Source organism: Rattus norvegicus, chromosome 12 (genome assembly GCF_021556685.1).
Source record: "Rattus norvegicus strain SHRSP/BbbUtx chromosome 12, alternate assembly SHRSP_T2T, whole genome shotgun sequence".
Taxonomy (NCBI): domain Eukaryota; kingdom Metazoa; phylum Chordata; class Mammalia; order Rodentia; family Muridae; genus Rattus; species Rattus norvegicus.
Window position 1 is genome coordinate 8685983 of NC_141545.1, and position 23550 is coordinate 8709532.

The 23550-nt window shown below is 41.3% G+C and overlaps 1 protein-coding gene across 1 annotated transcript in view; it reads left to right on the forward strand.

Annotated features, from left to right (window-relative positions):
• The window catches only part of LOC148002104 (CD209 antigen-like protein D), a 51643-nt gene extending 29149 nt beyond the window's left edge, over positions 1 to 22494 (forward strand). The window contains exons 2-4 of the mRNA XM_087579482.1: positions 19694 to 19769; positions 20590 to 20731; positions 22381 to 22494. Of these exons, the coding sequence (XP_087435608.1) occupies positions 19694 to 19769; positions 20590 to 20731; positions 22381 to 22494 (332 nt within the window). The remainder of the gene's footprint in view (positions 1 to 19693; positions 19770 to 20589; positions 20732 to 22380) is intronic.
• Positions 22495 to 23550: the final 1056 nt, after the last annotated feature.

Below are 23550 nucleotides of genomic sequence, written 5' to 3' on the forward strand. Positions count from 1 at the left end.
ATGCTCCTACATGTGTTTTCTCTAGGTTCGCCCCCGCCAAAAAAACAATATTAAGATCCCAAGTACTAAGGGATATCTGATCTTGGAGAAGAAATGCCACAAGGACCCCAGAGAAGAGAGTGAAGAAAAGCAGCTGCAGCACCAAGGGAAGAAGGCCATGTCTCACACACCCTGTGGAAGAGAAAGATGGGATTTCAGCAAACATGTGCCCTTTTATTGTCTGGACCTAGGGACACACAAGGCACCAGCATAATTCTGCCCAGACACAGGACGTTAATACTTAAACTTCCAGCATCCCATAGCCAAAATCTAGTCTCAACTATCCAGGACCCATGATGGCAGAATTCCCTCTTGCATTTCATAGAAAAAATGTTTGTAGAAAGTATTTACTCCTACTCAACCCCACTTTCTGCAGTGAATACAAAACTCAGTTTCTCCTCTGTTCAACTCAGAGAAGGAAAAGTAAGAGCCTGGTCATATTGCTCTTGGTTACTCAATAGAAACTGTTGGTAAAAACCATTGCTGATGAGACCCCACAGTTTTATCACAAGATGTGGACAAATCTAACTGGCAGTGATAAGGACACTTCCTCCCCTCTAATTATTACTACAGTCCAGGAAGGTTCTGTGCAAGCTTCTAGGGGTAGATAAGTCATCAACAGTCTCATCTAGATATGAACCATGAGAACTGCAGTGATGAAAATATGGCAAGATATGACCACTGATATAACAGTGGCAGTAATGTTATACACTTTCTGAATAAAAGCCTGCTTCATAAAATGGAATTCAGGCCTGACATTCTAGCCAAAAAATGTGTACCTGACTAGTTTCCAAGGCCCTAGAAGTGATATACTAATTATTTTTACCAATGGGCATGATATAAAACTGTCTTCTACATACTCTATACTTGTAGATTAGTGTATCTCTCAGCTATCTTCAGGTAAATTTGTTTGACATTGAATGATGTTTAGAACCAGGTAATAGGTAACACAAGTGCTAGACAAAATTACAAGAGACCAAGATATGATTTAGAATGCCATGTACTAGATGTTTGCTGATTGATTGTGAGATAGTTTGAAGTATTTAAATATAAATTTTTATTTAGCTGGATGGTCGTTATGCATGCCTTTCATTCCAGCACTTGGGAGGCAGAGGTAGGTGGATTTCTTTGAATTCAAACTCAGTCTTTACTACAAAGTGAGTTCCAGAATAGCCAGGGCTACACAGACAAACCCTGTCTCAAAAACCCAATTATACACAAACACACACACACACACACACACACACACACACACACACACACTGGGGTTTTATTAAACCATGTAGACAAGTGAATGTCACCTACAGAAAATTAGGTGAAAGCGAACATTATTATTCTAAGCAAAATAAGCCAGAGATATCTACCTGTCTCTCTATTTCTCTATCTACCCATCCATCTATCTATCCATCTATCTGTCTGTCTGTCTGTCTGTCTGTCTTCTGTCTATCTCATGGTTTGAATATGATTCCACAAGGCGAGTGGCCTTGTTAGAGTAGGTTGTCCCTGTAGGTGTGGGCATTAAGACCCTCATCATAGCTTCGTGGAAGTCAGTATTCTGCTGGCAGCCTTCAGATGATGATACAGAACTCTCAGCTCAGCCTGAACCACATGTACCTGGATGCTGTCATACTCCCACCTTGAAGACACTTGACTAAATTTTGAACCTGTAAGGCAGTCCCAATTAAATGCTGTCCTTATAAGACTTGCCTAGGTCATGGTGTCTGTTCGCCGCAGTAAAACTTTAAGACAAAAGTTGGTACCAGGAGTGGGGAATTGCTGTGATATGCCTGACCATGCTTTTGTTTAGACGAATGTAGATTTTGGGACTTTGGAAAGCAGTGGTATATTTTAAGTTCATCTTAATGGGCTATCCTAGGAGGAAGTTGTTGCTCTGTAATAAATTCTTTGGTTCTCAAGGGTAATCTTTAGTGGAATTGTTCTATTGTTCTTTGAGTTGAGACATTATGGTGGGGGCGCTTATGTCTCCCTGTGGGAGGAGTTCTCACAACATCCTAAGAACTATCTCCTTCCCCTCCAGGTCCCATGAATGGAAACCCAGAACTTTTGAGTAATCTCCCTGAAGCTCACTGATCCTTTGTACTGTAGATACTTCCTTCTTTGAATAATTTTTACTACCTTTTGCACGCAATTCTTCAGTATTTGAGTGTGACTATGAAGTGTCCTTCCTACCTTTTTTGATAACTTTTGGCTGAAAGTCGATTTTACTCAAAATTAGAATGGCTACTCCAGCTTGTTTCTCGGAACCATGTGCTTGGAAATATTTTTCTAGCCTTTTACTCTAATTTAGCATCTGTTTTTGTCACTGAGGTGCATTTCCTTATTCAGGGAAATGTTGGGTCCAGTTTACCTATCTGGTCAGATGGTCTATGTCTTTTGATTGGGGAACTGAGTCCGTTGATGTTAAATGATATTAAGGAATTGTGATTGTTACTTCCTCTTGTGGTTGTTGTTAGAGGTGGAATTATGTTTGTGTGGCTCTCTTAGGATTTGTTGAAAGAAGATTGATTTCATGTTATTTCTAGGGTGTACTTTCCATCCTTGTGTTGGAGTTTCCCATCTATTATCCTTCGTAGGTCTGGATTTGTGGAAGATATTCTGTCAATTAAGTTTTGTCATAGAATATCTTTTCTATTTATGGTAATTGAGATTTTTGCTAAATATAGTAGCCTGGGCTGGCTTTTGTGTTCTCTTATGGTCTGTATGACATCTGTCCATGACCTTACAGCTCTCATAGTCTCTGTTCAGAAGTCTGGAGTAATTCGGATAGATCTGCCTTTATATGTTACTTGACCTTTTTCCTTTACTGCTTTTCTTATTCTTTCATTGTTTCATGTATTTGGTGTTTCGGCTGTTATGTGACGTGAGAAATTTCTTTTCTGGTACAATCCATTTGATGTTTTGTAGGCTTCTTGTGTGTTCTTAAGCATCTATTTTTTTTTTTTTACTTTTTTTTTTTTATTATTAACTTGAGTATTTCTTATATACATTGCGAGTGTTATTCCCTTTCCCAGTTTCCGGGCAAACATCCCCCTCCCCCCTCCCCTTTCTTATCGGTGTTCCCCTCACCACCCTCCCCCTATTGTCCCCCTCCCCCCAATAGTCTAGTTCACTGGGGGTTCAGTCTTAGCAGGACCCAGGGCTTCCCCTTCCACTGGTGCTCTTACTAGGATATTCATTGCTACCTATGAGGTCAGAGTCCAGGGTCAGTCCATGTATAGTCTTTAGGTAGTGGCTTAGTCCCTGGAAGCTCTGGTTGCTTGGCATTGTTGTTCATATGGGGTCTCGAGCCCCTTCAAGCTCTTTCAGTTCTTTCTCTGATTCCTTCAACGGGGGTCCTATTCTGAGTTCAGTGGTTTGCTGCTGGCATTCGCCTCTGTATTTGCTGTATTCTGGCTGTGTCTCTCAGGAGCGATCTACATCTGGCTCCTGTCTGCCTGCACTTCTTTGCTTCATCCATCTTGTCTAATTGGGTGGCTGTACATGTATGGGCCACATGTGGGGCAGGCTCTGAATGGGTGTTCCTTCAGTCTCTGTTTTAATCTTTGCCTCTCTATTCCCTGCCAAGGGTATTCTTGTTCCCCCTTTTAAAGAAGGAGTGAAGCATTCACATTTTGATCATCCGTCTTGAGTTTCATGTGTTCTAGGAATCTAGGGTAATTCAAGCATTTGGGCTAATAGCCACTTATGAATGAGTGCATACCATGTGTGTCTTTCTGTGATTGGGTTACCTCACTCAGGATGATATTTTCCAGTTCCAACCACTTGCCTGCGAATTTCATAAAGCCATTGTTTTTGATAGCTGAGTAATATTCCATTGTGTAGATGTACCACATTTTCTGTATCCATTCCTCTGTTGAAGGGCATCTGGGTTCTTTCCAGCTTCTGGCTATTATAAATAAGGCTGCTATGAACATAGTGGAGCATGTGTCTTTTTTATATGTTGGGGCACCTTGTGGGTATATGCCCAAGAGAGGTATAGCTGGATCCTCAGGCAGTTCAATGTCCAATTTTCTGAGGATCCTCCAGACTGATTTCCAGAATGGTTGTACCAGTTTGCAATCCCACCAACAATGGAGGAGTGTTCCTCTTTCTCCACATCCTCGCCAGCATCTGTTGTCACCTGAGTTTTTGATCTTAGCCATTCTCACTGGCGTGAGGTGAAATCTCAGGGTTGTTTTGATTTGCATTTCCCTTATGACTAAAGATGTTGAACATTTCTTTAGGTGTTTCTCAGCCATTCGACATTCCTCAGCTGTGAATTCTTTGTTTAGCTCTGAACTCCATTTTTTTTTTTTTACCTGTGTATCTTATTTTTCTTTTTTTTTTTCTAGTTCAACTTCTTTTTTTTTTTTTATTAACTTGAGTATTTCTTATATACATTTCAAGTGTTATTCCCTTTCCCAGTTTCCGGACAAACATCACCCTCCCCCCTCCCCTTCCTTATGGGTGTTCCCCTCCCAAACCTCCCCCCATTGCCACCCTCCCCGCATAGTCTAGTTCACTGGGGGTTCAGTCTTAGCAGGACCCAGGGCTTCCCCTTCCACTGGTGCTCTTACTAGGATATTCATTGCTACCTATGGGGACAGAGTCCAGGGTCAGTCCATGTATAGTCTTTAGGTAGTGGCTTAGTCCCTGGAAGCTCTGGTTGCTTGACACTGTTGTACTTTTGGGGTCTCAAGCACCTTCAAGCTCTTCCAATTCTTTCTCTGATTCCTTCAACGGGGGACCTATTCTCAGTTCAGTGGTTTGCTGCTGGCATTCGCCTCTGTATTTGCTGTATTCTGGCTGTGTCTCTCAGGAGCGATCTACATCCGGCTCCTGTCGGTCTGCACTTCTTTGCTTCATCCATCTTGTCTAATTGGGTGGCTGTATATGTATGGGCCACCTGTGGGGCAGGCTCTGAATGGGTGTTCCTTCAGTCTCTGTTTTAATCTTTGCCTCTCCCTTCCCTGCCAAGGGTATTCTTTTTCCTCATTTAAAGAAGGAGTGAAGCATTCACATTTTGATCATCCGTCTTGAGTTTCCTTTGTTCTAGGGATCTAGGGTAATTCAAGCATTTGGGCTAATAGCCACTTATCAATGAGTGCATACCATGTATGTCTTTCTGTGAGTGGGTTAGCTCACTCAGGATGATATTTTCCAGTTCCAACCATTTGCCTACGAATTTCATAAACTCGTTGTTTTTGATAGCGGAGTAATATTCCATTGTGTAGATGTACCACATTTTCTGTATCCATTCCTCTGTTGAAGGGCATCTGGGTTCTTTCCAGTTTCTGGCTATTATAAATAAGGCTGCGATGAACATAGTGGAGCACGTGACTCTTTTATATGTTGAGGCATCTTTTGGGTATATGCCCAAGAGAGGTATGGCTGGATCCTCAGGCAGTTCAATGTCCAATTTTCTGAGGAACCTCCAGACTGATTTCCAGAATGGTTTTACCAGTCTCCAATCCCACCAACAATGGAGGAGTGTTCCTCTTTCTCCACATCCTCGCCAGCATCTGCTGTCACCTGAGTTTTTGATCTTAGCCATTCTCACTGGTGTGAGGTGAAATCTCAGGGTTGTTTTGATTTGCATTTCCCTTATGACTAAAGATGTTGAACATTTCTTTAGGTGTTTCTCAGCCATTCGGCATTCCTCAGCTGTGAATTCTTTGTTTAGCTCTGAACCCCATTTTTTAATAGGGTTATTTGTTTCCCTACGGTCTAACTTCTTGAGTTCTTTGTATATTTTGGATATAAGGCCTCTATCTGTTATAGGATTGTTAAAGATCTTTTCCCAATCTGTTGGTTGCCGTTTTGTCCTAACCACAGTGTCCTTTGCCTTACAGAAGCTTTGCAGTTTTATGAGATCCCATTTGTCGATTCTTGATCTTAGAGCATAAGCCATTGGTGTTTTGTTCAGGAAATTTTTTCCAGTGCCCATGTGTTCCAGATGCTTCCCTAGTTTTTCTTCTATTAGTTTGAGTGTGTCTGGTTTGATGTGGAGGTCCTTGATCCACTTGGACTTAAGCTTTGTACAGGGTGATAAGCATGGATCGATCTGCATTCTTCTACATGTTGCCCTCCAGTTGAACCAGCACCATTTGCTGAAAATGCTATCTTTTTTCCATTGGATGGTTTTGGCTCCTTTGTCAAAAATCAAGTGACCATAGGTGTGTGGGTTCATTTCTGGGTCTTCAATTCTATTCCATTGGTCTATCTGTCTGTCTCTGTACCAATACCATGCAGTTTTTATCACTATTGCTCTGTAATACTGCTTGAGTTCAGGGATAGTGATTCCCCCTGAAGTCCTCTTATTGTTGAGGATAGCTTTAGCTATCCTGGGTTTTTTGTTATTCCAGATGAATTTGCAAATTGTTCTGTCTAACTCTTTGAAGAATTGGATTGGTATTTTGATGGGGATTGCATTGAATCTGTAGATTGCTTTTGGTAAAATGGCCATTTTTACTATATTAATCCTGCCAATCCATGAGCATGGGAGATCTTTCCATCTTCTGAGGTCTTCTTCAATTTCTTTCCTCAGTGTCTTGAAGTTCTTATTGTACAGATCTTTTACTTGCTTGGTTAAAGTCACACCGAGGTACTTTATATTATTTGGGTCTATTATGAAGGGTGTCATTTCCCTAATTTCTTTCTCGGCTTGTTTCTCTTTTGTATAGAGGAAGGCAACTGATTTATTTGAGTTAATTTTATACCCAGCCACTTTGCTGAAGTTGTTTATCAGCTTTAGTAGTTCTCTGGTGGAACTTTTGGGATCACTTAAATATACTATCATGTCGTCTGCAAATAGTGATATTTTGACCTCTTCTTTTCCGATCTGTATCCCCTTGATCTCCTTTTGTTGTCTGATTGCTCTGGCTAGAACTTCAAGAACTATATTGAATAAGTAGGGAGAGAGTGGGCAGCCTTGTCTAGTCCCTGATTTTAGTGGGATTGCTTCAAGTTTCTCTCCATTTAGTTTAATGTTAGCAACTGGTTTGCTGTATATGGCTTTTACTATGTTTAGGTATGGGCCTTGAATACCTATTCTTTCCAGGACTTTTATCATGAAGGGGTGTTGAATTTTGTCAAATGCTTTCTCAGCATCTAATGAAATGATCATGTGGTTCTGTTCTTTCAGTTTGTTTATATGATGGATCACGTTGATGGTTTTCCTTATATTAAACCATCCCTGCATGCCTGGGATGAAGCCTACTTGATCATGGTGGATGATTGTTTTGATGTGCTCTTGAATTCGGTTTGCCAGAATTTTATTGAGTATTTTTGCGTCGATATTCATAAGGGAAATTGGTCTGAAGTTCTCTTTCTTTGTTGGGTCTTTGTGTGGTTTAGGTATAAGAGTAATTGTGGCTTCATAGAAGGAATTCGGTAGGGCTCCATCTGTTTCAATTTTGTGGAATAGTTTGAATAATATTGGTATAAGGTCTTCTATGAAGGTTTGATAGAATTCTGCACTAAACCCGTCTGGACCTGGGCTCTTTTTGGTTGGGAGACCTTTAATGACTGCTTCTATTTCCTTAGGAGTTATGGGGTTGTTTAACTGGTTTATCTGTTCCTGATTTAACTTTGGTACCTGGTATCTGTCTAGGAAATTGTCCATTTCCTGAAGATTTTCAAGTTTTGTTGAATATAGGTTTTTATAGTAAGATCTGATGATTTTTTGAATTTCCTCTGAATCTGTAGTTATGTCTCCCTTTTCATTTCTGATTTTGTTAATTTGGACGCACTCTCTGTGTCCTCTCGTTAGTCTGGCTAAGGGTTTATCTATCTTGTTGATTTTCTCAAAGAACCAACTTTTGGTTCTGTTGATTCTTTCTATGGTCCTTTTTGTTTCTACTTGGTTGATTTCAGCTCTGAGTTTGATTATTTCCTGCCTTCTACTCCTCCTGGGTGTATTTGCTTCTTTTTGTTCTAGAGCTTTTAGGTGTGCTGTCAAGCTGCTGACATATGCTCTTTCCTGTTTCTTTCTGCAGGCACTCAGCGCTATGAGTTTTCCTCTTAGCACAGCTTTCATTGTGTCCCATAAGTTTGGGTATGTTGTACCTTCATTTTCATTAAATTCTAAAAAGTTTTTAATTTCTTTCTTTATTTCTTCCTTGACCAGGTTATCATTGAGTAGAGCATTGTTCAATTTCCACGTATATGTGGGCATTCTTCCCTTATTGTTATTGAAGACCAGTTTTAGGCCGTGGTGGTCCGATAGCACGCATGGGATTATTTCTATCTTTCTGTACCTGTTGAGGCCCATTTTTTGACCAATTATATGGTCAATTTTGGAGAAAGTACCATGAGGAGCTGAGAAGAAGGTATATCCTTTTGCTTTAGGATAGAATGTTCTATAAATATCCGTTAAGTCCATTTGGCTCATGACTTCTCTTAGTCTGTCTACATCTCTGTTTAATTTCTGTTTCCATGATCTGTCCATTGATGAGAGTGGGGTGTTGAAATCTCCCACTATTATTGTGTGAGGTGCAATGTGTGTTTTGAGCTTTAGTAAGGTTTCTTTTACATATGTAGGTGCCCTTGTATTTGGGGCATAGATATTTAGGATTGAGAGTTCATCTTGGTGGATTTTTCCTTTGATGAATATGAAGTGTCCTTCCTTATCTATTTTGATGACTTTTAGTTGAAAATTGATTTTATTTGATATTAGAATGGCTACTCCAGCTTTCTTCTTCTGACCATTTGCTTGGAAAATTGTTTTCCAGCCTTTCACTCTGAGGTAATGTCTGTCTTTGTCTCTGAGGTGTGTTTCCTGTAGGCAGCAGAATGCAGGGTCCTCGTTGCGTATCCAGTTTGTTAATCTATGTCTTTTTATTGGGGAGTTGAGGCCATTGATATTGAGAGATATTAAGGAATAGTGATTATTGCTTCCCGTTATATTCATATTTGGAAGTGAGGTTATGATTGTGTGCTTTCATTCTCTTTGTTTTGTTGCCAAGATGATTAGTTTCTTGCTTCTAGGGTATAGCTTGCCTCCTTATGTTGGGCTTTACCCTTTATTATCCTTTGTAGTGCTGGATTTGTAGAAAGATATTGTGTAAATTTGGTTTTGTCATGGAATATCTTGGTTTCTCCATCTATGTTAATTGAGAGTTTTGCAGGATACAGTAACCTGGGCTGGCATTTGTGTTCTCTTAGGGTCTGTATGACATCAGTCCAGGATCTTCTGGCCTTCATAGTTTCTGGCGAAAAGTCTGGTGTGATTCTGATAGGTCTCCCTTTATATGTTATTTGACCTTTTTCCCTTACTGCTTTTAATATTCTTTCTTTATTTTGTGCGTTTGGTGTTTTGACAATTATGTGACGGGAGGTGTTTCTTTTCTGGTCCAATCTATTTGGAGTTCTGTAGGCTTCTTGTATGCCTATGGGTATCTCTTTTTTTAGGTTAGGGAAGTTTTCTTCTATGATTTTGTTGAAGATATTTACTGGTCCTTTGAGCTGGGAGTCTTCACTCTCTTCTATACCTATTATCCTTAGGTTTGATCTTCTCATTGAGTCCTGGATTTCCTGTATGTTTTGGACCAGTAGCTTTTTCTGCTTTACATTATCTTTGACAGTTGAGTCAATGATTTCTATGGAATCTTCTGCTCCCGAGATTCTCTCTTCCATCTCTTGAATTCTGTTGGTGAAGCTTGTATCTACAGCTCCTTGTCTTTTCTTTTGATTTTCTATGTCCAGGGTTGTTTCCATGTGTTCTTTCTTGATTGCTTCTATTTCCATTTTTAATTCCTTCAACTGTTTGATTGTGTTTTCCTGGAATTCTTTCAGGGATTTTTGCGATTCCTCTCTGTAGGCTTCTACTTGTTCTCTAAGGGAGTTCTTTATGTCTTTCTTGAAGTCCTCCAGCATCATGATCAAATACGATTTTGAAACTAGGTCTTGCTTTTCTGGTGTGTTTGGATATTCCGTGTTTGCTTTGGTGGGAGAATTGGGCTCCGATGATGCCATGTAGTCTTGGTTTCTGTTGCTTGGGTTCCTGTGCTTGCCTCTCGCCATCAGATTATCTCTAGTGTTACTTTGTTCTGCTATTTCTGACTGTGGCTAGACTGTCCTATAACCTGTGTGTCAGGAGTGCTGTAGACCTGTTTTCCTGTTTTCTTTCAGCCAGTTATGGGGACAGAGTGTTCTGCTTTCGGGCGTGTAGTTTTTCCTCTCTACAGGTCTTCAGCTGTTCCTGTGGGCCTGTGTCTTGAGTTCACCAGGCAGGTTTCTTGCAGGGGAAAAATTGGTCCTACCTGTGGTTCCAAGGCTCAAGTTTGCTCGTGGGGTACTGCCTAAGTCCTCTCTGCTGTGGCAGCAACCGGGAAAATCTGTGCCGCTCCTTCCGGGAGCCTCCGTGCACCAGGGTTTCAGATGACGTTTGGTGTTTTCCTCTGGCGCCTGGATGTGCACAGAGTGCAGTCTCTTCTGGTTTCCCAGGCGTGTCCGCCTCTCTGAAGGTTCAGCTCTCCCTCCCACGGGATTTGGGTGCAGAGAACTGTTTATCCGGTCTGTTTCCTTCAGGTTCCGGCAGTGTCTCAGGCGCAGGGGTCCTGCCGCTCCCGGGCCCTCCCCTACGGGAACCCAGAGGCCTTATACAGTTGCCTCTTGGGCCAGGGATATGGGCAGGGGTGGGCAGTGTTGGTGGTCTCCTCCGCTCTGCAGCCTCAGGAGTGCCCACCTGATCAGGCGGTGGGGTCTCTCTCCCACAGGGTTTGGGAGCAGAGAGCTGCTGCGGTCCGGGATCCGCCGGTGTGGGACTTCCGATAAACACAGGAAGTGCCCGGCCTTAGAGGAATTTTGAGTCTGTGTGTCCTGAGTTCACCAGGCAGGTTTCTTGCAAGGGAAAAGTTGGTCCTACCTGCAGATCCAAGGCTCAAGTTTGCTTGTAGGGTACTGCCTAAGTCCTCTCCGCTGTGGCAGCAACCGGGAAGATCTGCGCCGCTCTTTCCGGGAGCCTCCGTGCACCAGGGTTCCAGATGGCGTTTGGTGTTTTCCTCTGGCGCCTGGATGTGCACAGAGTGCAGTCTCTTCTGGTTTCCCAGGCGTGTCCGCCTCTCTGAAGGTTCAGCTCTCCCTCCCTCGGGATTTGGGTGCAGAGAACTGTTTATCCGGTCTGTTTCCTTCAGGTTCCGGCAGTGTCTCAGGCGCAGGGGTCCTGCCGCTCCCGGGCCCTCCCCTACGGGAACCCAGAGGCCTTATACAGTTGTCTCTTGGGCCAGGGATGTGGCCAGGGGTGGGCAGTGTTGGTGGTCTCCTCCGCTCTGCAGCCTCAGAAGTGCCCACCTGATCAGGCGGTGAGGTCTCTCTCCCACGGGGTTTGGGAGCAGAGAGCTGCTGCGGTCCGGGATCTGAACTCCATTTTTTAATAGGGTTATTTGTCTCCCTGCCGTCTAACTTCTTGAGTTCTTTGTATATTTTGGATATAAACCCTCTATCTGTTGTAGGATTGGTAAAGATCTTTTCCCAATCTGTTGGTTGCCGTTTTGTCCTAACCACAGTGTCTTTGCCTTACAGAAGCTTTGCAGTTTTATGAGATCCCATTTGTCGATTCTTGATCTTAGAGCATAAGCCATTGGTGTTTTGTTCAGGAAATTTTTCCCAGTGCCCATGTGTTACAGATGCTTCCCTAGTTTTTCTTCTATTAGTTTGAGTGTATCTGGTTTGATTCTGAGGTCCTTTATCCACTTGGACTTAAGCTTTGTACAGGGTGTTAAGCATGGATCGATCTGCATTCTTGTACATGTTGACCTCCAGTTGAACCAGCACCATTTGCTGAAAATGCTATCTGTTTTCCAGTGGATGGTTTTGGCTCCTTTGTCAAACATCAAGTGCCCATAGGTGTGTGGGTCCATTTCTAGGTCTTCAATTCTATTCCATTGGTCTATCTGTCCATCTCTGTACCAATACCATGCAGTTTTTATCACTATTGCTCTGTAATACTGCTTGAGTTCAGGGATAGTGATCCCCCCTGAAGTCCTTTTATTGTTGAGGATAGTTTTAGCTATCCTGGGTTTTTTGTTATTGCAGATGAATTTGTAAATTGTCTGTCTAACTCTTTGAAGAATTGGATTGGTATTTTGATGGGGATTGCATTGAATCTGTAGATCGCTTTTGGCAGAATGGCCATTTTTACTATATTAATCCTGCCAATCCATGAGCATGGGAGATCTTTCCATCTTCTGAGGTCTTCTTCAATTTCTTTCTTCAGAGGCTTGAACTTCTTATTGTACAGATCTTTTACTTGCTTGGTTAAAGTCACTCCAAGGTACTTTATATTATTTGGGTCTATTATGAAGCGTGTCGTTTCCCTAATTTCTTTCTCGGCTTACTTCTCTTTTGTGTAGAGGAAGGCTACTGATTTATTTGAGTTAATTTTATACCCAGCCACTTTGCTGAAGTTGTTTATCAGCTTTAGTAGTTCTCTGGTGGAACTTTTGGGATCACTTAAATATACTATCATATCATCAGCAAATAGTGATATTTTGACTTCTTCTTTTCCGATCTGTATCCCCTTGACCTCCTTTTGTTGTCTGATTGCTCTGGCTAGAACTTCAAGAACTATATTGAATAAATAGGGAGAGAGTGGGCAGCCTTGTCTAGTCCCTGATTTTAGTGGGATTGCTTCAAGTTTCTCTCCATTTAGTTTAAAGTTAGTGACTGGTTTGCGATATATGGCTTTTACTATGTTTAGGGATGGGCCTTGAATTCCTATTCTTTCCAGGACTTTTATCATGAAGGGGTGTTGAATTTTGTCAAATGCTTTCTCGGCATCTAATGAATTGATCATGTGGTTTTGTTCTTTCAGTTTGTTTATATAATGGATCACGTTGATGGTTTTCCGTATATTAATCCATCCCTGCATGCCTGGGATGAAGCCTACTTGATCATGGTGGATGATTGTTTTGATGTGTTCTTGGATTCGGTTTGCCAGAATTTTATTGAGTATTTTTGCGTCGATATTCATAAGGGAAATTGGTCTGAAGTTCTCTTTCTTTGTTGGGTCTTTGTGTGGTTTAGGTATAAGAGTAATTGTGGCTTCATAGAAGGAATTCGGTAGGGCTCCATCTGTTTCAATTTTGTGGAATAGTTTGGATAATATTGGTATGAGGTCTTCTATGAATGTCTGATAGAATTCTACACTAAACCCGTCTGGACCTGGGCTCTTTTTGGTTGGGAGACCTTTAATGACTGCTTCTATTTCCTTAGGAGTTATGGGGTTGTTTAACTGGTTTATCTGTTCCTGATTTAACTTTGGTACCTGGTATCTGTCTAGGAAATTGTCCATTTCCTGCAGATGTTCATGTTTTGTTGAATATAGGCTTTTATAGTAAGATCTGATGATTTTTTGAATTTCCTCTGAATCTGTAGTTATGTCTCCCTTTTAATTTCTGATTTTGTTAATTTGTAAACACTCTCTGTGTCCTCTCGTTAGTCTGGCTAAGGGTTTATCTATCTTGTTGATTTTCTCAAAGAACCAACTTTTGGTTCTGTTGATTCTTTCTATGGTCCTTTTTGTTTCTACTTGGTTGATTTCAGCTCTGAGTTTGATTATTTCCTGCCTTCTACTCCTCCTGAGTGTATTTGCTTCTTCTTGTTCTAGAGCTTTTAGGTGTGTTGTCAAGCTGGTGACATATGCTCTTTCCTGTTTCTTTCTGCAGGCACTCAGAGCTATGAGTTTTCCTCTTAGCACAGCTTTCATTGTGTCCCATAAGTTTGGGTATGTTGTACCTTCATTTTCATTAAATTCTAAAATATCATTAATTTCTTTCTTTATTTCTTCCTTGACCAGGTTATCATTGAGTAGAGCATTGTTCAATTTCCACGTATATGTGGGCATTCTTCCCTTATTTTTAATTGAAGACCAGTTTTAGGCCGTGGTGGTCTGATAGCACGCATGGTATTATTTCTATCTTTCTGTACATGTTGAGGCCTGTTTTTTGAGCAATTATATGTTCAACTTTGGAGAAAGTACCATGAGGAGCTGAGAAGAAGGTATATCCTTTTGCTTTAGGATAGAATGTTCTATAAATATCTGTTAAGTCCATATGTCTCATGACTTATAGTCTGTCTACGTCTCTGTTTAATTTCTGTTTCCATGATCTGTCCATTGATGAGAGTGGGGTGTTGAAATTTCCTACTATTATTGTGTGAGCTGCAGTGTGTGTTTTGAGGTTTAGTAAGGTTTCTTTTACATATGTAGGTACCCTTGTATTGGGGCATAGATATTTAGGATTGAGAGTTCATCTTGGTGGATTTTTCCTTTGATGAATATGAAGTGTCCTTCCTTATCTTTTTGATGACTTTTAGTTGAAAATTGATTTTATTTGATATTAGAATGGCTACTCCAGCTTGGTTCTTCCAACCATTTGCTTGGAAAGTTGTTTTCTAGCTTTTACTCTGAGGGAGTGTCTGTCTTTGTCTCTGAGGTGTGTTTCCTGTAGGCAGCAGAATGCATGGTCCTCGTTGCGTATCCTGTTTGTTAATCTATGTCTTTTTATTGGGCAGTGGAGACCATTGATGTTGAGAGATATTAAGGAATAGTGATTATTGCTTCCTGTTACATTCATATTTGGATGTGAGGTTATGTTTGTGTGCTTTTCTTCTCTTTGTTTTGTTGCCAAGACGATTAGTTACTTGCTTCTTCTAGGGTGTAGCTTGCCTCCTTATGTTGGGCTTTACCATTTATTATCCTTTGTAGTGCTGGATTTGTAGAAAGATATTGTGTAAATTTGGTTTTGCCATGGAATATCTTGGTTTCTCCATCTATGTTAATTGAGAGTTTTGCAGGATACAGTACCCTGGGCTGGCATTTGTGTTCTCTTTTGGTCTGTATGACATCTGTCCAGGATCTTCTGACCTTCATAGTCTCTGGCGAAAATCTGGTGTGATTCTGATAGGTCTGCCTTTATATGTTACTTGACCTTTTTCCCTTACTGCTTTTAATATTCTTTCTTTATTTTGTGCATTTGGTGTTTTGACTATTATGTGTCGGGGGAAGTTTCTTTTCTGGTCCAATCTATTTGGAGTTCTGTAGGCTTCTTGTATGCCTATGGGTATCTCTTTTTTTAGGTTAGTGAAGTTTTCTTCTATGATTGTTGAAGATATTTACTGGTCCTTTGAGCTGGGTGTCTTCACTCTCTTCTATACCTATTATCCTTAGGTTTGATCTTCTCATTGAGTCCTGGATTTCCTGTATGTTTTGGACCAGTAGCTTTTTCTGCTTTACATTATCTTTGACTGTTGAGTTGATGATTTCTATGGAATCTTCTGCTCCTGAGATTCTCTCTTCCATCACTTGTATTCAGTTGGTGATGCTTGTATCTACAGTTCCTTGTCTCTTCCTTTGGTTTTCTATATCCAGGGTTGTTTCCATGTGTTCTTTCTTGATTGCTTCTATTTCCATTTTTAATTCCTTCAATTGTTTGATTGTGGTTTCCTGGAATTCTTTCAGGGATTTTTGTGATTCCTCTCTATAGGCTACTACTTGTTTATTTATATTTTCCTGGAATTCTTTCAGGGATTTTTGTGATTCTTCTCTGTAGGCTTCTACTTGTTTATTTATGTTTTCCTGTGTTTCTCTAAGGGAGTTCTTCATGTCTTTCTTGAAGTCCTCCAGCATCATGATCAAATATGATTTTGAAACTAGATCTTGCTTTTCTGGTGTGTTTGGATATTCCGTGTTAGTTTTGGTGGGAGAATTGGGCTCCGATGATGCCATGTAGTCTTGGTTTCTGTTGCTTGGGTTCCTGCGCTTGCCTCTCGCCATCAGATTATCTCTAGTGTTACTTTGTTCTGCTATTTCTGACAGTGGCTAGACTGTCCTATAAGCCTGTGTGTCAGGAGTGCTGTAGACCTGTTTTCCTGTTTTCTTTCAGCCAGTTATGGGGACAGAGTGTTCTGCTTTCGGGCATGTAGTTTTTCCTATCTACAGGGCTTCAGCTGTTTCTGTGGGCCTGTGTCTTGAGTTCACCAGGCAGGTCGCTTGCAGCAGAAAAGTTGGTCTTACCTGCAGTCCCAAGGCTCAAGTTTGCTCGTGGGGTGTTGCTTATGAGCTCTCCGTGGCGGCAGCAACCAGGAAGATCTGCGCCGCCCTTTCCGGGAGCTTCTGTGCACCAGGGTTCCAGATGGCATTTGGTGTTTTCCTCTGGAGTCAGAGATGTGGGCTGAGTGTAGACTCTTCTGGTTTCCCAGGTGTCTCTGCCTCTCTGAAGGTTTAGCTCTCCCTCCCACGGGATTTGGGTGCAGAGAACTGTTTATCCTGTCGGTCCCTTCAGGTTCCGGCGGTGTCTCAGACACAGCAGATTTCCTGCTCCTGTGCCCTTATCCAAAGGAACTCAGAGGCTGTATCCACAATTACTCTTATACCTAAACCACACAAAGACCCAACAAAGAAAGAGAACTTCAGACCAATTTCCCTTATGAATATCGACGCAAAAATACTCAATAAAATTCTGGCAAACCGAATCCAAGAACACATCAAAACAATCATCCACCATGATCAAGTAGGCTTCATCCCAGGCATGCAGGGATGGATTAATATACCGAAAACTATCAATGTGATCCATTATATAAACAAACTGAAAGAACAAAACCACATGATCATTTCATTAGATGCCGAGAAAGCATTTGACAAAATTCAACACCCCTTCATGATAAAAGTCCTGGAAAGAATAGGAATTCAAGGCCCATCCCTAAACATAGTAAAAACCATATATAGCAAACCAGTCACTAACATTAAACTAAATGGAGAAAAACTTGAAGCAATCCCACTAAAATCAGGAACGAGACAAGGCTGCCCACTCTCCCCCTACTTATTCAATAGAGTTCTTGAAGTTCTAGCCAGAGCAATCAGACAACAAAAGGAGGTCAAGGGGATACAGATCGGAAAAGAAGAAGTCAAAATATCACTATTTGCTGATGATATGATAGTATATTTAAGTGATCCCAAAAGTTCCACCAGAGAACTACTAAAGCTGATAAACAACTTCAGCAAAGTGGCTGTGTATAAAATTAACTCAAATAAATCAGTAGCCTTCCTCTACACAAAAGAGAAACAAGCCAAGAAAGAAATTAGGGAAACGACACCCTTCATAATAGTCCCAAATAATATAAAGTTCCTTGGAGTGACTTTAACCAAGCAAGTAAAAGACCTGTACAATAAGAACTTCAAGCCTGTGAAGAAAGAAATTGAAGAAGACCTCAGAAGATCGAAAGATCTCCCATGGTCATGGATTGGCAGGATTAATATAGTAAAAGTGGCCATTTTACCAAAAGCGATCTACAGATTCAATGCAATCCCCATCAATATACCAATCCAATTCTTCGAAGAGTTAGAACAATTTACAAATTCATCTGGAATAACAATAAACCTAGGATAGCTAAAACTAACCTCAACAATAAAAGGACTTCAGGCAGAATCACTATCCCTGAACTCAAGCAACATTACAGAGCAATAGTGTTAAAAACTGCATGGTATTGGTACAGAAACAGACAGATAGACCAATGGAATAGAATTGAAGACCCAGAAATGAACCCACACACCTACGGTCACTTGATTTTTGACAAAGGAGCCAAAACCATCCACTGGAAAACAGATAGCATTTTCAGCAAATGGTGCTGGTTCAACTGGAGGTCAACATGTAGAAGAATGCAGATCGATCCATGCTTATCACCCTGTACAAAACTTAAGTCCAAGTGGATCAAGGACCTCCACATCAAACCAGATATACTCATACTAATAGAAGAAAAAGTGGGGAAGCAACTTGAACACATGGGCACTGGAGAAAATTTCCTGAACAAAACACCAATGGCTTATGCTCTAAGATCAAGAATCGATAAATGGGATCTCATAAAACTGCAAAGCTTCTGTAAAGCAAAGAACACTGTGGTTACGACAAAACGGCAACCAACAGATTGGGAAAAGATCTTTACCAATCCTACAACAGATAGAGGGCTTATATCCAAAATATACAATGAACTCAAGAAGTTAGACCGAAGGGAGTCAAATAACCCTATTAAAAAAATGGAGTTCAGAGCTAAACAAAGAATTCACAGCTGAGGAATGTCGAATGGCTGAGAAACACCTAAAGAAATGTTCAACATCTTTAGTCATAAGGGAAATGCAAATCAAAACAACCCTGAGATTTCACCTCACACCAGTGAGAATGGCTAAGATCAAAAACTCAGGTGACAGCAGATGCTGGCGAGGATGTGGAGAAAGAGGAACACTCCTCCATTGTTGGTGGGATTACAGACTGATACAGCCATTCTGGAAATCAGTCTGGAGGTTCCTCAGAAAATTGGACATTGAACTACCTGAGGACCCAGCTATACCTCTCGTAGGCATATACCCACAAGATTCCCCAACATATAAAAAAGACACATGCTCCACTATGTTCATAGCAGCCTTATTTATAATAGCCAGAAGCTGGAAAGAACCCAGATGCCCTTCAACAAAGGAATGGATACAGAAAATGTGTTACATCTACACAATGGAATATTACTCAGCTATCAAAAAATGATTTTATGAAATTCATAGGCAAATGGAGGGAACTGGAAAATATCATCCTGAGTGAGGTAACCCAATCACAGAAAAACACACATGGTATGTACTCATTGATAAGTGGCTATTAGCCCAAATGCTTGAATTACCCTAGATGCACAGAACACATGAAACTCAAGACGGATGATCAAAATGTGAATGCTTCACTCCTTCTTTAGAAGGGGAACAAGAATACCCTTGGCAGAGAATAGGGAGGCAAAGATTAAAACAGAGGCAGAAGGAACACCCATTCAGGACCTGTCCCACATGTGGCCCATACATATACAGCTACCCAATTAGACAAGATGGATGAAGCAAAGAAGTGCAGGCCAACAGGAACCGGATATAGATCTCTCCTGAGAGACACCGCCAGAATACAGCAAATACAGAGGCGAATGCCAGCAGCAAACCACTGAACTGAGAACAGGTCCCCCACTGAAGGAATCAGAGAAAGGACTGAAATAGTTTGAAGGGGTTCGAGACCCCATATGAACAACAATGCCAAGCCACCAGAGCTTCCAGGGACTAAGCCACTACCCAAAGACTATACATGGACTGACACTGGGCTCCAACCTCATAGGTAGCAATGAATGGCCTAGTAAGAGCACCAGTGGAAGGGGAAGCCCTTGTTCCTGCCAAGACTGAACCCCAAGTGAACGTAATTGTTGGGGGGAGGGCGGCAATGGGGGGAGGATGGGGAGGGGAACACCCATATAGTGGGGGAGGGGGAGGGGCTAGGGGGATGTTTGCCTGGAAACCGGGAAAGGGAATAACATTCGAAATGTAAATAAGAAATACTCAAGTTAATAAAAAAAAAAGGAGTTTCGATGCTGATAATATGCAGACTGGTGTTTTTCAATTCTCTCCAAGTAAATAGCAATTAAATTAGGGTACTACAGAATACCTGCAGTTGAATACATAAGAAATAATAAGAATATGAGGTTTTAAAATACTTGCAAAATTAATTTAATTAAAAAATAAAAATAATTTTCTTCATTAAAAAAAAAGAGTTCTGTAACAAATAGTTGGCTCTCAGACACAATGTTCCTACATAGGCAGTGTAGACCATGAGACACTGTAGGTGTTTCTTTTTTCTTGGAACAGTTCCAAAGGTTTCCTGCACCAAGGATCAGGAGGAAACCTACAAGAAACTCACGCAACTGAAGACTGGAATAGGTGAGTGATGAGAGGCTGGTTGTCTGATGTTCTTAATGGACAATCCATGTGGGGACAATTTACGTGAGTTCTGACCTCTTTTTTTTTCACTTTTTTTTTTATTAACTTGAGTATTTCTTATTTACATTTCGAATGTTATTCCCTTTCCCGGTTTCTGGGCAAACATTCCCCTAATCCCTCCCCCTCCCCTTCTTTATGGGTGTTCCCCTCCCCATCCTACCCCCATTGCCGCCCTCCCCCCAACAATTACGTTCACTGGGGGTTCAGTGTTAGCAGGACCAATGGCTTCCCCTTCTACTGGTGATCTTACTAGGCTATTCATTGCTACCTATGAGGGCAGAGTCCAGGGTCAGTCCATGTATAGTCTTTAGGTAGTGGCTTAGTCCCTGGAAGCTCTGGTTGCTTGGCATAGTTGTTCATAAGGGGTCTCAAGCCCCTTCAATCGAGTTCTGACCTCTTTTAAGTCTCAGTTTTATTCCTTGTGAAATGGAAACAGGATAGCACCAAAAGGGGTCCTAGTGTTGACAAAAACATATATATATATATATATATATATATATATATATATATAATCATATATACATATATATATGATTAAATTATTCTATTTATTGAGAATGTAGAATGAAGCTCCTATTTCTCCTAGTGTGGATGAGATGGGGCAGAACACGTGGATTCCCACAGTACGAGGAAAATACTTAGGAAATGGAAAGGGTAATGTCTCTCATCTGTGGTACTTGGAGGTCCCTGATTCTGGAGGTTTTGAAGGCTGAGCAGACACAGTAATACAATCAAATTTGGGTTCATTCTAACTATCCCAACAGACCTCCCATCTCCTGGGACTGGATGCTTTTCAATGGAAATTGTTACTTCTTCTCCGTAACTAAACATAACTGGCATGATTCTCTCACTGCTTGCAAGGAAGTAGGGGCACAACTAATCATCATTGAAAGTGACGAGGAGCAGGTGTGACTGACTCTGGAGACATCCGTGCATGTTTTTATTACTAAGAAGTTAATGCATCACATCATGCTTCTTGAGTAAACATATTAACTACCTTCACATTCCCTTCTTATGGTGCCACCACTTTTGCTTTTCAATTATGTGTACTATCTCTTTCTTAAGTCATGGAGTCCCCTTAGTGCTGCCTACATGTCCACAAGTATAAGAATATCCACTGGAACTTGGATAGTCTCTCAGGAATTACATGTCTGAAAATACTTACTTTTCACCTTTCAGTTGTCAATAGGTCTTTAGTTAAGGGTGAGACTCCGTGAGACTTTCTCCTGCCTAAGCTAAGAGTTTAGCTGCCTTGATCTTGTGCAGCCAGTGTGAGTTCATGTGTGGAATTGCCCTGTTGTATTAGTTAACTGACAAATCTCATCGTGGAGTTTGCTATCCACCTCAATGGTTTATGTGCAAAAATGAAAGACACACACATACACAGTCTTTATATTTTAAGATGCCATGGTCAGCACAATAGCTAGGCAATTGCCTAGCCTCTATGCTGCTATGATCTGCCTCCCACTGAGAATTCTGAGTTAGTTCTTACTAACTGCTATGCTCCGTCTTAGCTACTCCATTTGTGGGTCACTCTGGGCCATGCCTTCTTGTCCCAGACCCCAGGGAACTCTCCTTGCTTCTCTACACCACAGAGGCCTCTATGTCTCTCCACATTCTCCTAAAACGTATTAGACTTTCTCATTATTTCCTGGTCCCAAGACCTAGAATCCTAAAATCCCACTGTGTCTGTCCTCCCCAGCTATTAACTGCTGTTTGATTTAATTACCAATCAAAACCAACTGGGGGCAGGTTTCCTGAAGGTATGTGCAGACACCCTTTTGCAAAGAGTTTTGGGGGAGCACAATTAGCATTTGCAATAGAAGCAGCAATATTGCCCGATCATTTCAGCTCAGATGTCCACTATATCTGTCTCTTAACAATCTTTCTGTCCCTCTTCCCCAATGATTTCAAAGCCTTGTAGAAGGAATTGTGATGTAGATGAGATGTGTGCATTTTACTACAGGAAAAGTAGTTTAAGATGGATAGACATTAATTTTCAAGGGAAAAGGGGAAAAAACAATTAGAGAATCAAAATGGCTTAAACACACACACACACACACACACACACACACAAACACATGCACACACATGCACGCACACACCAAACAACTCTTGTCCATGTGTGTAAGATTTCGAGGAAGCCTTGAAAATATAAAGAATGCTTATGATACATTGGCTACTACTTAGAAAATCACTTCATAGAGGGAAAACTCTGCTTTGTGCCATTGATCAATTGCTAGACTATGGCTCACACACATTCAGTCAATCATGGGAAAATCCAAAGAGGCATTCACAAAACTCACAAGTCAGAGAAACACGCAGTAAAAACAAGTATATACGACAAGATACCAACTGTGCACTTCTCCGTATGAGTCATTTGGCTATAGAGCACAGACATGGGAGGACTCAGATCTACTGAACACATGTTAGAAATCATGGTCAGACCTAGAAGGTCTGACTACAAACAAAACCTCCCCTCTAGAGTTTTTCAGGAACACTGGATGAAAATTCAAGTACTCAGCTCTGTATCAATTACTCTTCTCCCCTTTCAGACCCTTCTACAGAAGATGTGTAAGAGTATAGGAAATCTCTGGATTGGGCTCTCAGACATAAAAGAGGAAGGCTCATGGCAGTGGGTGGGTGGTTCACCTCTGTCACCAAGGTAGGTCAAGTAACAAGGGAAGAATGGAGGTGTGAGACTGATGTCTGAAACGCTAATGTGAAATATTCTTCCTGGGATTTTTGTCCCCTACACATGAAAGGATGTCACTAACTGAGTGGAAAGGGAGCTCATACTCAAGTTCAGGTAAGATGGTAGATAAATTGAAACTCCTGTAGTGGAGATTCCTGGAGAGCTTAGAGTCTGAGAAACAAATATAGTGTGGTATGAATAATCTAAAACCTAAGTGGTTGGCTCAGGAATTAGGATTATATATGGAAAAATCCAAAGAACATGAGTAAGGTTCCAAGCTCTCAAGTCAAGCATTTCAGTGCCACCTGTTACTCCAAGTGCAGGGGATCTAAATGGTGTACAAACCCCCGCCACACACATGCTCTCGCTCTCTCTCTCGCTCTTTCTCTAACACACACACACACACACACACACACACACACACACACACACACACACACCACAGAACACACACACACTTAAATTAAATCCTCAAAAATCCTCAAATAAGAACCTGCTCATTGATTAAGACAATAGATCTAAATAAATACATTTATCTCAGTTTGGATTAGCCAGTTTTATTTTCCTCCATCTTTATTAACATGGGTATTTCTTATTTACATTTCAATTGTTATTCCCTTTCCCGGTTTCCAGGCCTACATTGCCCTAACTCTTCTACCTCCCCTTCTATATGGGTGTTCCCCTCCCCATCCTCCCCCCATTACTACCCTCCCCCCAAAAATCACGTTCACTGGGGATTCAGTCTCCACAGAACCAAGGGCTTCCCCTTCCCCTGGTTCCCTTACTAGGCTATTCATTGCTACCTATTCAGTTGGAGCCCAGGGTCAGTCCTGGTATAGCCTTTGGGTAGTGACTTAGTCCCTGGGAGCTCTGGTTGGTTGGCATTGTTGTTCATCTAGGGTCTCAAGCCCCTTCGCGTTCATTAAGTCCTTTCTCTGAATCCTTCCAAGGGGGTCCCATTCTCAGTTCACTGGTTTAATGATGGCATTCGCCTATGTATAGTTCTATTAGTTTGAGTGTGTCTGCTTTG